The sequence below is a fragment of the Macrotis lagotis genome, chromosome 4 (genome assembly GCF_037893015.1).
Source record: "Macrotis lagotis isolate mMagLag1 chromosome 4, bilby.v1.9.chrom.fasta, whole genome shotgun sequence".
Taxonomy (NCBI): Eukaryota; Metazoa; Chordata; class Mammalia; order Peramelemorphia; family Peramelidae; genus Macrotis; species Macrotis lagotis.
The window spans coordinates 116,233,218-116,248,813 of record NC_133661.1 but is presented as its reverse complement, the minus strand read 5'-3'; the positions used below and the strand labels follow the sequence as shown (position 1 = coordinate 116,248,813).

The 15,596-nt window shown below is 37.1% G+C and overlaps 1 protein-coding gene across 6 annotated transcripts in view; it reads left to right on the top strand.

Moving 5' to 3' along the window:
* The window catches only part of FSD2 (fibronectin type III and SPRY domain containing 2), an 89,874-nt gene that overhangs the window by 37,320 nt on the left and 36,958 nt on the right, over window positions 1-15,596 (top strand). For all 6 annotated transcript variants that reach the window (XM_074233955.1, XM_074233956.1, XM_074233957.1 and 3 more), the window contains 3 exons: window positions 5,624-5,646; window positions 8,974-9,095; window positions 14,478-14,633. In XM_074233955.1, the coding sequence (XP_074090056.1) occupies window positions 5,624-5,646; window positions 8,974-9,095; window positions 14,478-14,633 (301 nt within the window). The remainder of the gene's footprint in view (window positions 1-5,623; window positions 5,647-8,973; window positions 9,096-14,477; window positions 14,634-15,596) is intronic.

The following is a 15,596-nucleotide window of genomic DNA, read 5'->3' as shown; positions in this document are numbered from 1 at the left end:
CTCTGATTTAACTGGCTGTGTGATTTTACCTCATCTTACCTGTCTCATTTGTAAAATAGAGATAAAAACTTTTTTTCCCAGCTACCTATTCACAACATGGTATAGCAGATGGTGATCTATTTTTGGTTAGGATAAGTCTAGGTTCAAGCCTCACCTTTGATATATACTGGCTATGCCACCATGGACAAATTACTTAATTCCTTGTATTTGAGGAATCTCTAAGGCAATTCTTAGCTCTTAGCCTCTTGAGGGATGGGGGGGCAGTGAGGAGAAGGAATACCTTTGTAAATCTAGTAAAACCTGTGAACCTCTTCTTAGAATAATTTTTTTTAAATTTCATAAAGGAAATGTTGAATTTCAATTAGAGAGTACAATTTACCCCCACCATAAATTGATAGATTCCCGGACAGCTAGGTGGCTCAGTGGATAGAGTACCAGCCCTGGAGTCAGGAGTACCTGAGTTCAAATCTGGCCTCAGACACTTAATAATTACCTAGCTGTGTGGCCTTGGGCAAGTCACTTGACCCCATTGCCTTGCAAAAAAAAAAAATCTAAAAAAATGATAGATTTCACCCCCAAAATCTATCCATGAACCAGTGTGTGTATCCCAGGGCAAAAGCCCCTGCTCTATAGCCAAAAGCTGCAGAAGAGATGCTGATCCACACTCATTAGTAAAAGAAGGTTCTTCACTCAAGAATTTCCTGGTATCGGGGTGGCTAGGTGGCACAGTGAATAGAGCACCGGCCTTGGAGTCAGGAGTACCTGGGTTCAAATCTGACCTCAGACACTTAATAATTACCTAGCTGTGTGGCCTTGGGCAAGCCACTTAACCCCATTGCCTTGAAAAATCTAAAAAAAAAAAAAAAGAATTTCCTGGTATCATTGAAATCTCAGGTCCTACCCTTAGCCTATCTACCCCACAAAGGGAAAGAAAAGGAATGTATAAGAAAATAAATGTAGAAACAGTTTACAAATCATAAAACACAGCACAGGGATAACATGGCCATGTAATCCAGGTATGCTTTTAGAGATGCCCAAGGAAAAGAGGTGTCACATCTCTGATAGGTGCTCAAGAGGCATTAGACATGGTTAGGGACAAGGTTAGACTTCCTCATTCTCTTATTGATCCCTATATCATTAAAGCATGAATTGCTTTTATTGCCAGTGAAAATCTTTGACTCTGAATGGGGCTTCCCTGGTACATTTTCCTCTTATTAGGGGGATTAATGTAGTTCATAGCTCAAGGATTATTTTCAGTTCACATACTTCAGGACCATATAGGAAGCTGATTGCTAGTATGAAAGACTGAGAATCCGGAAATAAACATTTAGACCTCCTCCAGACCCACTAGAACATGAAGTGAGATAATTAATTCAGATAGAGACTATTTCTGTACTATCTTGTTTATCTACCATCCCCTTGGCACTTGAATAAATTATGGAACAGTCAAACAAAGCTATGAGTAATTTAGGTAACAAATAAAAATAGAAGGTAAGAGATGAAGAGGACTACACAGAAGTGACCCATCTAAGCCTATCCATTATTTTATAGACTAGTTTTGGAGATAGGGAATGAGTTGTCTAGAATCTTGTGGATATTTAGTGGTGGAGCCAGGTCTTTGAGACTCTGTCCAGTATTCTTTGAATTACACTATACTTCCTCTTCAGGAATGCTGATCATTAATTTTATATGTCTTGTTAATCTGGCGCCAATGGCTTGAGAAGTCATATAAAGAAGCCTCAAAGAACTAATAATAATAATAATAATAATAATAATAATAATAATAATAATAATAGTAACAGCAACTGACATTTACATAGCACTTTAAAGTTTGTAAAATGTTTTATATACATTATTTCATTTGATCTTCACAACACCCCAGGCATGTAAGTGCTATAGATATTGTTATCCCCATTTAACATAAGAGGAAACTGAGACTGAGGCATTGCCCAGGGTCACAAAGACGATGAGTGTCTGGGCTGGGGTCTAAACCAAGGTCTTTCTAACTTCCAAATCCTTTGGAGATGCTCAAACCACGATAGCACAAAGGAAAAAGGCTCTTTCTTCAGAGTTAGGAATCAAGAAAGCATAATGACCTATAGCTCACAGGGTTCATAATTGTAGATTCTTCCTAGTGACAAGGAGAGCCCCCAGTTGATGATGGGTAATAGAGCGCTTTTTTTTTTTTTGCATGGCAATGGAGTTAAGTGGCTTGCCCATTTAAGGACACACAGCTAGGTAGTTGTTAAGTGTCTGAGGCCAGATTTGAACTCCAGTCTGTACCTCCTGACTCCAGGGCTGGTGCTCTATCCATTGTACCACCTAACCACCCCTGGGTAATAGAGCTTTGAAGAATCTGGATTGTATATTTATAGGTCAGTAAACATCTAATTGAGAAGTTAGGCCTTGCTACCTAGGAAACTTTTTTCCACTTTGTAATTATATCACCTATTACCCATGGCTGAGATTTTATCTTTTTGTCATTATATCACTTATTACTCGTGGCTAAGATTTTATTTTTCACCTGAGGATGGAGTTACATCAAACATTCTGTTTTGTTCTCTTGCTCATTTTTCCTAACAGTTCAACGAAATAATAGAATGTTCAGGAATGTCCTGAAACATACATAAAGAAACCCCCTAGTGACCGATTAATGATCCCGTTAGCCTTCCCTATCTAGAGGCACCATTTTCTTTGGCAGGTGCCCCTTCAGGGGAAATAATAGATATTTTCCAACCCAGCATTAGGTCTTCTTAATCCGAGCTGCCTTGTGACCTTGTGCGTGGGTGCTTTTCTGCATAGCACAGCAGTGGTCCTGGATTTGGACAGAAAGGAGGAAAGTTCACATGCCAACATCCTCCTACTTTCATTATGTCAAGCCACCTTAGGGACCTTCTAATCCTCTTCCCATTGACATTGGGCTTCTTCCCCTTTCGTTTCTTCTCTCAGGACCAATCCCTATGTTCTTTTTGGTTTAGCTCAGCCAGCATAGCAGTCATTCCCCTTTGCAGCCCTCCCTGTGTGGAAAGCAGTGGATGCAAACAGTCCACATTGTTTTGAGCAGCTGATACAACCTGAGAAGTGTAATTGCAGTAATCTCCAAAGTAGCTGGGGCAGATAGTTCTTTTCATTGCAGAGCAGGGACCAGCTTTGAGCACTTCTCTCATTTCATGGTGTTAAGCCTTCTACTAAAAGAAGAAAAAACCCCAAAAATTAACAAACTAAAAATACTCCCTAATGCCCGATTCTAGGAGAAAGAGAAGCCTAATGTTTTAATTGCTTCCAGATTTCAGAAAGCTTCTCCAATTTGTCCTAGATGGTTTATTTTCTTTCAAGGAATGTGACTTTGCTCCATTGGTGTTTTTTTCCTCAACTCAACTGGGCTTGTCAGTAAGGCTTTTTTTTTTAATTAAAGGGCAAATAATGTCTGTCATTGTAAACACAATTACTCTTTTGAATCAAGAATCTAAAAAGTAGACAAGTGAGCATCATGTACCTTGATATTGAGGCTTCATAATCAACATTAGAAGAAAAATTGGACAACCTAGAGATGAGTAGAGATATAAGGAAAATCCTTAATCAAGTTTCCAATAGGACAAAATGTAGTTAATGTCCCTTAGAATTCTTATTCAACATCACCAATGAAGCTTTATTTCTGAAAGGCAGGATGGCACGGTGGATAGAGTACTAGATGAGGAGTCAGGAAAAACCAGGTTCAGTTTCTACCTTAGCAACTTACTCTGTGTGACCCTGAGTAAGTCTCTTCATCTCCTCTGGGATCCAGTTTCATCATCTGTAAAATGAGGTAGTGGGTTTTGTTGGACTCTAATGTACTTTTCAGCTCTAAATCCTAAGTCCCCCAAATTACTTTTTTCTTTTTTTTTGTTTGTTGCAAGGCAATAGAGTTAAGTGACTTAACCAAGGTCACACAGCTAGGTAATTATTAAGTGTATGGAATTCAATTTGAACTCAGGTACACCTGACTCCAGTGCTGGTGCTCTATCCACTGCACCACCTAGCTGCCCCCCCAATTATTTTTCAAATAAATATCAGTTATTTATAAGATAGAAATGGCAGGCTATTTATTATTATTATTATTGTTGTTATTATTATTATTATTATTATTACTCACTCTACCTAATAAGCCTTCCAAGTCTGCTTGCAAGTTGCTTTAATTTCTGTAAAACTTTGCTATTAATATAATTAATCACCAAATTATAGCCTGTTTTTACAAATAGTTTGCAGCTTTCATTGCACCTTAAGCGAGTGCATTAACAGACCATTTTTCATTTTCTTTAGCTCAAATTAGAAAACCAAAATTGCTTAAATTTAGCTTTGTCTAAACTGGGCTATCACTTGCTAGAGTAATGAGTAGCAACTTATGTCCTCAAATTTAATTTACTTCTGGCAGCTTTGGTGTTTTTGGGGGCAGGGAAAGTGTTTTGTTCATCATAGTACCTTGCCCATAGTTGACACTCATTAAACATTTGTGGAATTTAATTGAATATTTCTTTCTCCTGAAGAGATGTGTTTCATTTTGGAATGTGGGGCAAAGTTCAAAGCCCATGGCTGGGAAAGCAACATGAAAGACCAATTTTAAGGTCTGTTTCAGTTAAGAAGAGACTAAAACAAAAGGCCACAAAGTGGCAAAGACTCTTTAGATCTGTGAGGAGACACTGCCACTGGGGGCACAAGATGAATTGTGTTAAGGAGAAACTTATTTGGGTTATGGTCAACAGGAAGAAGGAACCATCTGAGAGTTTTCCATTTTTAATGAATAATCTTCATAAAAATTTAAAGCTGAATTTCATCTTTTCAATCAGTAAAATATGTCCCTTTCCCCCTCCCCAAATAAAACAACCCTATTAGTTAATATGCTTGTTAGTCAGGTGCTGAGAGGCATCATGGTATAGTGGATAAAAATGGAGCCCCTAACACAAAAAGACCTGAACTTAAGACCTGCTTCTAACATATGACCTGGGCAAATCACTCAACCTCTCCAGGTCCTAAGGAACTCTCTAAGACTATAAATGGTAAAGAAAGGGCTGCCTCTCATAGGTAGAAGGTGTTTCCTCATCTGAGAGCTCCCTATACCACTAATCACAAAGCCATCCTACTTTCGTAATCCAAACTAAACCTGGATGTTTTTATGCTGCTAGAAAAATGGAGATGTTGTCAGCATCCTCTCATTTCAGTGTTTTTGGACAGAGATCAGGTCATCCTACCCCTAGTTGCAACAAATATTTGCAAAGGAAGGATCTATTCAACAGCACATCCCTAGAAACCAAGTTGAGGTTGGTACATACAGAGAGAAACAAGAGAGATCTGGAAATAATTTCTCTCTAGAAGAGAAAGTAGTTTAGAGTCCCTTTTCTTTATCCCTCAGTCAAATGTAAGAGGCTGCTTGCATCAAAAGTAAACTGGGTGTTTCAACATTAGCTTTCTACTTAATCTTGGCACCAACCGATTTTTGCCAAGAGTATCTCAACTGGAATAAAATCTGTTAAATTAAATCTGATTTGTAGTTCCTTTTAAATGCTTTATGTAAACACAATTTTCATTGATGTGAAATAATCACCATTTTCATTTAAATTCCCTCCCCCTTTCCCCCTTCTCTTTCCAGGATGCAGTAACAATGGCTGACAGGTAATATTTGTATTTTGACATACTTTACATTTTCTTTTCTTTTCCCCTCTGCTTACCCTGCTCTGTGTTCAAGCACATTCAACTTTAATTAACTAAGTTGCTGGGATATAGATTGAAACATAAATGACTTTAGAATGTTAATATTTTACAGCCAAACATAGAGACCATTCTATTCCCCTAATTTTACAGGTGAGTTCAACCTAATCCCCTAATTTTACAGATGACAGAGATAGGAGTAGAATCTGGCCTATCTAATTCCTAATTTTCCTATCATTCTATATTTTTTCCTACCCATAACTCCCACCCTCTTCCAAGCCCTCATCACCTCTCAATTGTACTACTGCAATAACCTTCTAATTCTACTGTGTTCCTACTTTGAGTCCTTCCCACTTCAATCCATCCTTCACCCAACCACCAAAGTGATTTTCCTAAAGGCTAGTTCTGACTGCATCATAACAAACAGGATAATCCATGTCTCCCTGTTACTTCCAGAATCAAATATAAAGTCCCCTGGAATTTAAAGTTCTCTACAACCTAACCCCTTCCTACATTTCCAGTCTTCTTAGACTTCTATCCCCTCTTTGTAGTCTATGGTCCAGTCACATTTGCAGCTTACTTTACAGTTCCTCAAGCACAACATTCCACCTCTAATTTTGCTTTGACTGTTCTCTATACCTCCCCACCACTTAGAGTCCCTAGTTTCCTTAAGATTCAACTCAACCCAGCTAAAATACCACCTTTTGAAAGAGACCTTCAAGGACCTTCCTATATGAGGGATTACCTTTCATCTCCTCTATCTTTTGTATATGTTGTTATCTTCATGTTTGTTTCCCCCCCTCAGTGAACTTTTGGGCAGGGCTAGGACTTCTTTTGCTTTTCTTTATCATCCCAGTACTTAACACTGTACCTGCAAACAGCAGATGCTTGATAAATATTTGTTGATTAATAATTCAAATCTAAAGAAAAACAAATAACTGAGCTTAGATACAGCCAACTAGAGATACACTTTTAAAGACTAGAAAGTTAATATTTAAAGGGTTTGGAAATAGTTTTACATATTTTAATAAATATGTCATATATATGTGTGTAAGATGTATATATGCACTTGAAGAGAGAAAAGTTATTGAAACTTGGGTGCCACCTTCTCTAGTAAGCCTTCCCTGATCATCTCAAGTTATTTAATGTTCTCTCCCTTCTTAAATAAACTTCTAATTTCAACTGTATACATGTCACAATCTAATACTCCCATCCCTCCCCCTGCAGTAGAATGTAAGGACCTTGAGGCCAGGGATCATCTCTTTTTTTTTCTTTGCATCTCTAACACCTGAGAGATGGGATGACTCAGTCACCTCAGATAGAAAGATCTTGATCCAAGTGTTAACTCATTTAAACTCTCAAGTATGTGGGCAACTCTAATACTATGGGTTTTAGAGAAGGTGCCAATCTGCACTGTTAGAGTCAGTTTCCTCCTTGGGTCCCTTTATCAATGAAATAATAGATTTTATTCCTTTCACTAATATATCCAATTACCAGCCCACCCAGTACCTGACATGTATCATGTACAATAAATGTTGGTTGCTTTGTTAAATGAAATCTGACCATTAAAGAGTACAGCAGGACAACTGTTTCTCTTACTCGGGCATTAGAGTTTACATTTTTATTAATTAGGGTTTCATTTACTTTTATGTCCCTAGAATTTAGCATTATGCTATACATGTGATAAGCACTTAACAAATTCATTTCAAATTAATTGAATCCCTTCTGTGTGCTATTAATAACTTAGATGATTGAATATTAATGAAAATTCAAAACAATAATTTTAAAAATTTTGTAGCTTAAAGAAAAAAGGAGTAAAACTTATAAAAATCAATTGCTTTAGAATTTAATTCATCAGTATTTGTAAAACAAAATTTCAACCATCATAGATATACTGGACTGAATTGATTCACAATAGCAAAAATTGAAAAATTGCCCCTGTAAGTCTGTATTTTGGCTGATTTGTTGGTTTGGGAATGGGAAAGGGTTTGGGAAACCCTTTCAGAGTTTGGGGATGTGTGTGTGTGTGTGTGTACACTCCCCATCCCTTCCTTGAGAGATACAGTCAAGCAGGAATCTGAGGTCCACTATTTTGACCAGTATTAAGGAACGATGTGACTGTGACTTGAAATCAAGTCTTTTGGCCACCCTGCTTAAGTTTATAGATCAGAGTCCTTAGAATCTTTATTTGTAGAGTTGCTAGCTGAACAATAGAAACCAGGAGAATATTCTATACAGTTTTATATTGGATAGAACTTCTAGCATGTAGCAGTACAGTGTGATGATATGATTCTAGGTCCCTAAAATTCTTAGTCCAACAATGTGTATGGAAAGATAAATCAATGACCATAGGTACCACAGCCATATGTCCCTTGTTTCTGGGAAAGAGGAATGACAAAGCACTTGACAAGAAGAGCTTGGAATGGGTGTCTGTGGTGGGGCTATTGAGCAGAAACCCTTCTTTGTACTATAAGACCTCAGAACAGATCTAGGAAGGCCCTGAAAGACCAAACACAGGTGAAAGAGTATTTGAGAATTAAAGCTTAGGAATCCTTCTTAACACAGATTAGAATCTGAGGGGCCAGTCCCATCTCTGAAATTAGTGGTCAGAAATTCGTGCATGTCTCCTTAATCTCTATCCTGAGAGTTCTGCCTGTTCCTGCTTTCCTCTGTCTCTATCTCACCTTGGTTGGAGATAGTTTCTAATATACCCTCTTATGCCTTTGCTTTGTAAACCTCAAAGCACTCTATTTGCATGAATTACTATTGTTGCTTTTATAATTCACTTACCCAGGACTAGGACAAAACACTATAAAGTTGGAAAAGTATAACTGAACCCTAATTCCCACCCTGCTGCTCCCCTGATCACCACCCCTTATGTGTTGTGACCAGCAGAGACTTTGAGCCTTTGCTATAATTTCTGTGATTTAACATTCTAAAAAATACCTAAGTGCCACAGAGAACAGAATTTTCTGACTTTGCACTATGTGCATTTCTAAAGAGTCCTTTCTTACACAATAACTATGGCTTTCATGCAAAGGGTGTCTACACCTAATTCCAATGCTGAACATACTTAAAAGAAAGATCAAAGCTAGGAAAAATTCCAGAATTCCTGTTCACATTTTCTATGCAACCAACAGAAAATTAACCCTAAGAAATAAAAATATGCTTTCTGCATTGAATAGCAGAACAAATAACTCCCCCTCCCTCCATTAGCAGGGATGGAACAGTATAAGCAATATCCCAACACATCATTCTATGCACTGTTAACATGGTCTTTTAAATGAGCAGACTTGGAGAATTCCTGAAAACCAAAACAGATATAGAGCTTTCCACACAACCAGATTTTGAAGACCAAACCATCGATTTCTCCGACATTGAGCAGCTGATGGATTCTATTAATGCCATTCCAGGTAGTTATTAATCAATGGCCTAGCTTGGGGTCAATTTCAAATTTGAATACTTGATACTTGGGAAATGTCTATTGTTCCACATTAATGTCTCTCCATTTATTACCTAAAAGAAAGATTTAAACTTTAAAGTCATATCTTAGAAAAATACATTTTCCTTTTAGCTTTCAAATTTTTTATCTTTACTTCCAGAAGCTCTTAAGGGATAGAATTCAGAATATTAACTATTGGTGGGTAAAGGTGCCCAATAGTAACTATGCCCTTAAGAATTTTAAGGCCTTAGATTTGTCACTAGGCAGGATTAAGATGTCATTTTGAGTTCACAGCTGGATCAGCGTTGGAAATAGCTACCAATTCACTTAGTTTGTTCCAGGAAAGTATTGCTGCTTTTATTTCTTTAACTGTAGTACTTGAAATTCTCCTAGGGAAGAGGGCTGGCTAAACAAGTTGGAGGGTCAGTAAAAGCTTTGTACTTATTTGCAAGATTATTTCAGGAAAAGTTGACCCAGTTCCCTTTCCCTGATTAGATGAATTGTTCACCACAAAATCTCGTAGAAAGCTATGTTGTAACTATAAAATAATGGTACCAATTAGCATAAACCACACATTAAAAATTCTCTTTAGGTTTAGCAGGCTTAGCAGTGTTCCATGAAAACAAAATGAACCACTGGCCAGGAATACCAGAAAATGATTTTTTTAATCTGTATTCCTCTTAGAAACCAAAGTCTGATGCTGTAGAATGATAATAGTTACAACAATGACTCATTTGTGTATACTTTAAGTCTTACAAAATGATTCATATCTCTTTGAAGATTTGGGGAAAGCTCTCTTCAAAATCTTAAAGTGGTGATGGCCTACTCTTTTTTTTTTTTTAGGCTTTTTCAAGGCAAATGGGGTTAAGTGGCTTGCCCAAGGCCACACAGCTAGGTAATTATTGAGTGTCTGAGACTGAATTTGAACCCAGGTACTCCTGACTCCAGGGTACATGCTAGCTGCCCCTAGGCCTATTCTTAATAGTCCAAATTTAGGATATCAGAAATCTTGCAAATTGAATTTTATTCCCTAAACCTCCCCCCTTCTTTCCTTTTTAGTTAAAACCCCAAACAACCCAAAACCCTTGCTTTCCACCCTCCGCTTCAAAACCTGAAATCCTTAGTCAAGAATGTGCCATATACTTGATCACAAATTTCGAGGTGAAATCTTGGTGTCAAGAGATTGGAGTTCTCTATTGTATACATTAACATCAACATTGTGTTATGATCAACTATGATAGTCTTAGCTCTCATCAACTAATAATGATCAAAGGCAATTCTAAAGGACTTGTGATGGAAAATATCCACAACCAGAGAAAGAGCTTTGGAGTCTTGATGCAAACCAAAACATATTATTTTACATTTTTAAAATTTGTTTTATTCTTTATGTTTGTTCCCCTATCTTTTTTTCCCCTTTTATTCTAATTTTTCTTCCACAACATGACTCATATGGAAATCTGTTTAATATAGTTAACATGTATCATGTATAACCTGCATCAGATTATTTGCTCTCAAGGGGAGAGGGGAGGGAAGGGAGGAAGGGAGAAAAATGTGGCTTATAAAAAAATGAATGTTGGAAATTATCTTTGCCTGTAGTTGGAAAACTAAATAAATAAATTTATTTTTTTTTTTGCAAGGCAAATGGGGTTAAGTGGCTTGCTCAAGGCCACACAGCTAGGTAATTATCGAGTGTCTGAATTTGAACCCAGGTACTCTTGACTCCAAGGCCGGTGCTTTATCCACTACACCACCTAGCTGCCCCTAAATAAATTTATATTAAAAAAAAAAGAACTTGTAGTTCTCTTCCAAACATTATCAGTAACAGAAGCAATAGATCCTAGGGCCAGCAGCTCAGCATCAAGCTCTTATTCCTATTTTATACTGGTAGATGATAGAAATAAATTTTGTTTAAAATGTTTATTCCATTCTCTTCAAATGTTTTTAAACTATTAGCCTGAAAAAGGTCCCTTTAAGACTGAGTGATCTCATATTATTCATTCATTCATTCATTTTTTTTAAGGAGAGGGGAATAGATTTCTGGAAACCTGGAGATTACTAAAGAGATTAGCTCTATAGAAATATAGAACAAATAAAAGGAATAATGGAGGAAATAATTCATAAAGCTGTTACAGAGTAACATTTCTGAATGGTAAAAGGCCATGAATTTTATGAAGTACTGAATCATACTGCAATATGATTTTTCTCCCTTTCTAATTTTGACCTTTTTTCTTTTTTTTTTTTGATTTGTGATCATGTAAGTTCTTTCTGAAGTCTGCCCACAATTTGTCCAGCCATTCCTCAAGTGAGGGGCATCCTCTCAATTTTCGTTTTGATATCTTTTCAGAGAAGACACAGGAGAATATGGGAGTGATCATAGAGTATGCCAAGAAATTAATTTCATGCCTTTTCTCCCAGGTGGACTTCATTCTACAAGTCTAGTTTCCTAGAGAATGCTCAAAGGCCTAGAGAAGTTGCCTACAAGAGCTTTTTTAGGTTTTTTTTTTTTTTGCAAGGCAAGGGGATTAAGTGGCTTGCCCAAGGCCACACAGCTAGGTAATTATTAAGTGTCTGAGACCATATTTGAACTCAGGTATTCCTGACTCCAAGGCCAGTGCTCTATCCACTGTGCCACCTAGCCTCCCCCTAATCTTTTGTTTATTTTTTTTTAAGTTTTTTTTGCAAGGCAATGGGCTTAAGTGGCTTGCCCAAGGCCCCAGAGCTAGGTAATTATTAAGTGTCTGAGGCCAGATTTGAACTCAGGTACTCCTGACTCCAGGGCTGGAGCTCTATCCACTGCGCCACTTAGCCGCCCCAAGAGCTTTTTTAAATACCTTAAAATTCTGAAGTTCAGAAACCAGAGCCAGAACTCTACAAGTGTTCTAAAAGTATTTACTAGGGTCAGAAAAGGATCAGAATGAGTTTAAAGATTGTTTTCTGCTTGAGGAAGAAGGAAGATCATTAGAAGATTAAGTACTAATTCATCATACTTGAAGGTTAATGAGAAAGATCAAAAGTTGTAACTAAACATTTGCATTTTAAAATCTTTCTCTAAACCACAGGAGTGTTTTAAACATATTATGCTGAGTACAAAATAGTGATTAGTTAATAACTACATTATTGTACTTCTTTAATAGAAAAGAAGGCAGAGTAGAATAGAAATATATTAGGTCATGAGCATAAAAGCCAGGCATTGCTATACACCTCCTGGTAGCTATTCAAAGTCCAGGCACATTGTTTGAAAAGAAATAAACAATCTCATGTGTTCCAGTTTTGTAAACCCAAATCTATAAGGAATAGCACATACTTTACCTCTTCATACTCCTTGTCTCCCCTATTCCACAAAGCATAACATCTTAGGAGCCAGTCTAAAAGTGGGGTACAACCCCACCCTCCACAGGCACTCAATTACTTGTTCTCTTCTGCCTGTCTAACTTTACTCCTAAATATGGGTACATTTTCTGAACTTTAAGCTTATACTCAAGGACCCCAAGGTCCTCCAAGCTTTCTCTCTTTCCTCCCATAATCAGGAAATCTTCCTGAATGATGCATCCCTTTCCTCATCAACTCACAAGGCACAGCATGATTACAATTATTTTACTCCTTTCTCATTTTTGTCCTGGAGTTTTGCCCCAGTCTTGAGATTCTGTCGTTCCTAATGAGGTAGACATTCCTTGGAGAAGTGATGATCCAGTAGGTTCTCTCTGGTCCTCAGCTTTTTAAGTTAAGAATATCAATAGCTCCAATTCATAATTGGCATATTGACATAAACTCACAATGAGGCAACAAAGAATGTTGGAATCTAATAGGAAGTAAAGAAACACAAAGGTTGACTGAAATGGATAGACTCACAAAAAATTGCATAAGTAGTACAAGCATTGTCAAACTTCTTGGCTAAAGTGATTTTCATTACACAATGCCTTCAGAGTGGAGAAGTTAAGAGGTAACAAGGTTGTGATATAGGACAGGAGGAGAGTTGCCAGAATTCCAACTATTGCCACTGCTTTAGACTTTGAGCTTTATCTTGCAGGATCAGGGACTACTCTGATGCTGGTGATTTAATTTCCACTTCCCCTCCCACCCCCATTCTTAGAGAATTTATTAGAGATTAATCATGTTTGTTTCCCCACCTGATTTACATGCAAAAGCTCTTCTTTTCTTTTTCCCCCCCAATGATATTTTATTTTTCAATTACATGTTATGAAATTTGCGTATTTTTAAGTTACACCACCCTCCCTTCCCACCCCCTCCCCTCAGCAGCAAACAGTCTGATAAATATTGTACATAAACATTTGTGTTTAGTATATTTATAGATAGGTTATTTTCTGTATGAGGAGTTAGGATTAAGGGAAAAGAAAGAAAACTAATGGAAAAAATGAGAAATTTTTAAAAATAAGTGAATGTAATGTTCATTTAGATTCTGTTGGTTTTTCTTGTTTTGTTTTGTTTTGTTTTGTTTTTCATCCTCTGGATGTGGATATCATTGTCCATAACTGGTCTCCTAGGGTTGTCCTAGTTCTCTGCATTACATCAAGGTTGATCACCTCACAATGTTGTTGTTAATATGTACAATGTTCTCATGGTTCTGCTCTCTTTGCTTAGCATCAGTTCCTGTAATTCATTCCATACTTCTCTAGGTCCAACCATTTCATGGTTTCTTATAGAACAATAGTACTCTATAGCATTCATATACCATAACTTGTTTCCCTCAATTTCCAATTCTTTGCCACCATGAAAAGAGCAAAGCTCTTCTTTTCTAAGGAAACCAGTGTCTAGGAAGGCATTAATTTTTCTGTTTATAGTTAGGGGAATGAGATGTTGTGGGAGGAACTCATTTGAGTTGCTTAGGTTGCCAGGGATTGTTTACCATAGAATGAGAAAGTGACCACCATTCAAGTTAACTAATGAGAATAAAGCATCTCTTAACTCTTTATGGAAACAACTGTGAAGAAGACAATTCTTTCATGGAAACAATTTTATCTGTATGTTAATCAATGGTAAGATTTTGGGAAACTAATCTGTGCCTCCCAAACTCACAAGAGATGATTGGTAAAGGGAGATACACCAAATAAGATAAGAAGGGTTGAAGGTATTCTATATGGAGTCCTGAAAAAGGAGTTAGAGAATAAAAATTTGTTCATCTTTCCCCAGAACTGTTCAGGGAAGGAGAAATTCTCATTCTAGATAATTGCTCTTGATTATTTAGAAAGGAAAAAAAATAGAATGGAAAAAGGTCATTATGGGTGGGACTAGAAGACACTGAGCTTTTATGAATTCATCAAGCAAGCAGAGCTTGAAATAAATCTCTCTCCAACATTATCTCTAGCTTATCTTTTTCTTCCTTTGCTATATATAGCTCCTTGTGCTCCAGTGATCAATACACAAACACCTAACTCAGCTACTGGGACATCAGTCAAAGTATGCTGGAGTCTATTCTCTGATGACACTGTAGAAAGTTACCAGCTGTCTTACAAACCTGTCAGTGATGGAGCACCAAGTGAGGAGCAAAAAGGTATGGTTTCATGGGTAACATTTTTTTTAGAACAGACTATATACTATGTTCAGAGTTATAGTTACCAAGATAAGTCTAGTGATTATACTTAGCTTGGATTGAAGGGTATAGGACTGGGGTGGAGGAAATGGAATAGACTTATATGATTTATGAGATCCATGATCCTAAAAGACATCAGTTAGGAAACTTTGCCCCCAAATTTGCAAGTGTACTTTCTCCTGAAATTACTTTTTTATTTACTTACCTGTGTGCTTGTTTCACTCTAATATAAGCTCTTGAGGACAGGGATCATTTCATTTTTTTGTCTTTGTATCCAATGTGCCCAATATAGTGTTTGTAAATTGAAATCATTTGATAAATGCTTTGAATATATATTTAATAAAGGAAGTTACATAGTTGGTGCAGTGGACATAGTACTGTGCTTAGAGCTGAATTTAAATTCTGCCTCAGACTCTTACTAAAAGTGTCACCCTGAGCATCTCTTAATTTCTGTCTGTGTCTGTATCTTCTTCTATAAAATTGGAAAAATAATATCAGAGGATCAAATGAGATGAATGTGTAAAGTACTTAATGTTTGTTGAGTGATGAGTTCTTGATAAATGATTTTTTGGATGAATGGAGAGATGAATGAATGAATGAATATATATTTTTAACAAGGCTCTTGAAGGAGGAGATGGTTATCACACCTCACCCATGGTTGGGAGTGGGGTTGATTAACAATTGGCTAGACTAGGGAAAAGTTGGTGACTGCCTCGCTTTCTGGTGTCCTTTCAGCTGAGCTGAAAAAGAAAACAGAGTTCTCCTGAACTAAGGGAGACTGAATAGGCTGCTTGTTAAGTAAAGAGCATTGAATATGGGGTCAGGAAGAATTCAGATTGAATCTTATCTTACATACACACTAGCTATCTGAACCTGGACCAGTCACTTGATCTTAGCCACAGTTTCCTCATCTGTATAACGGGG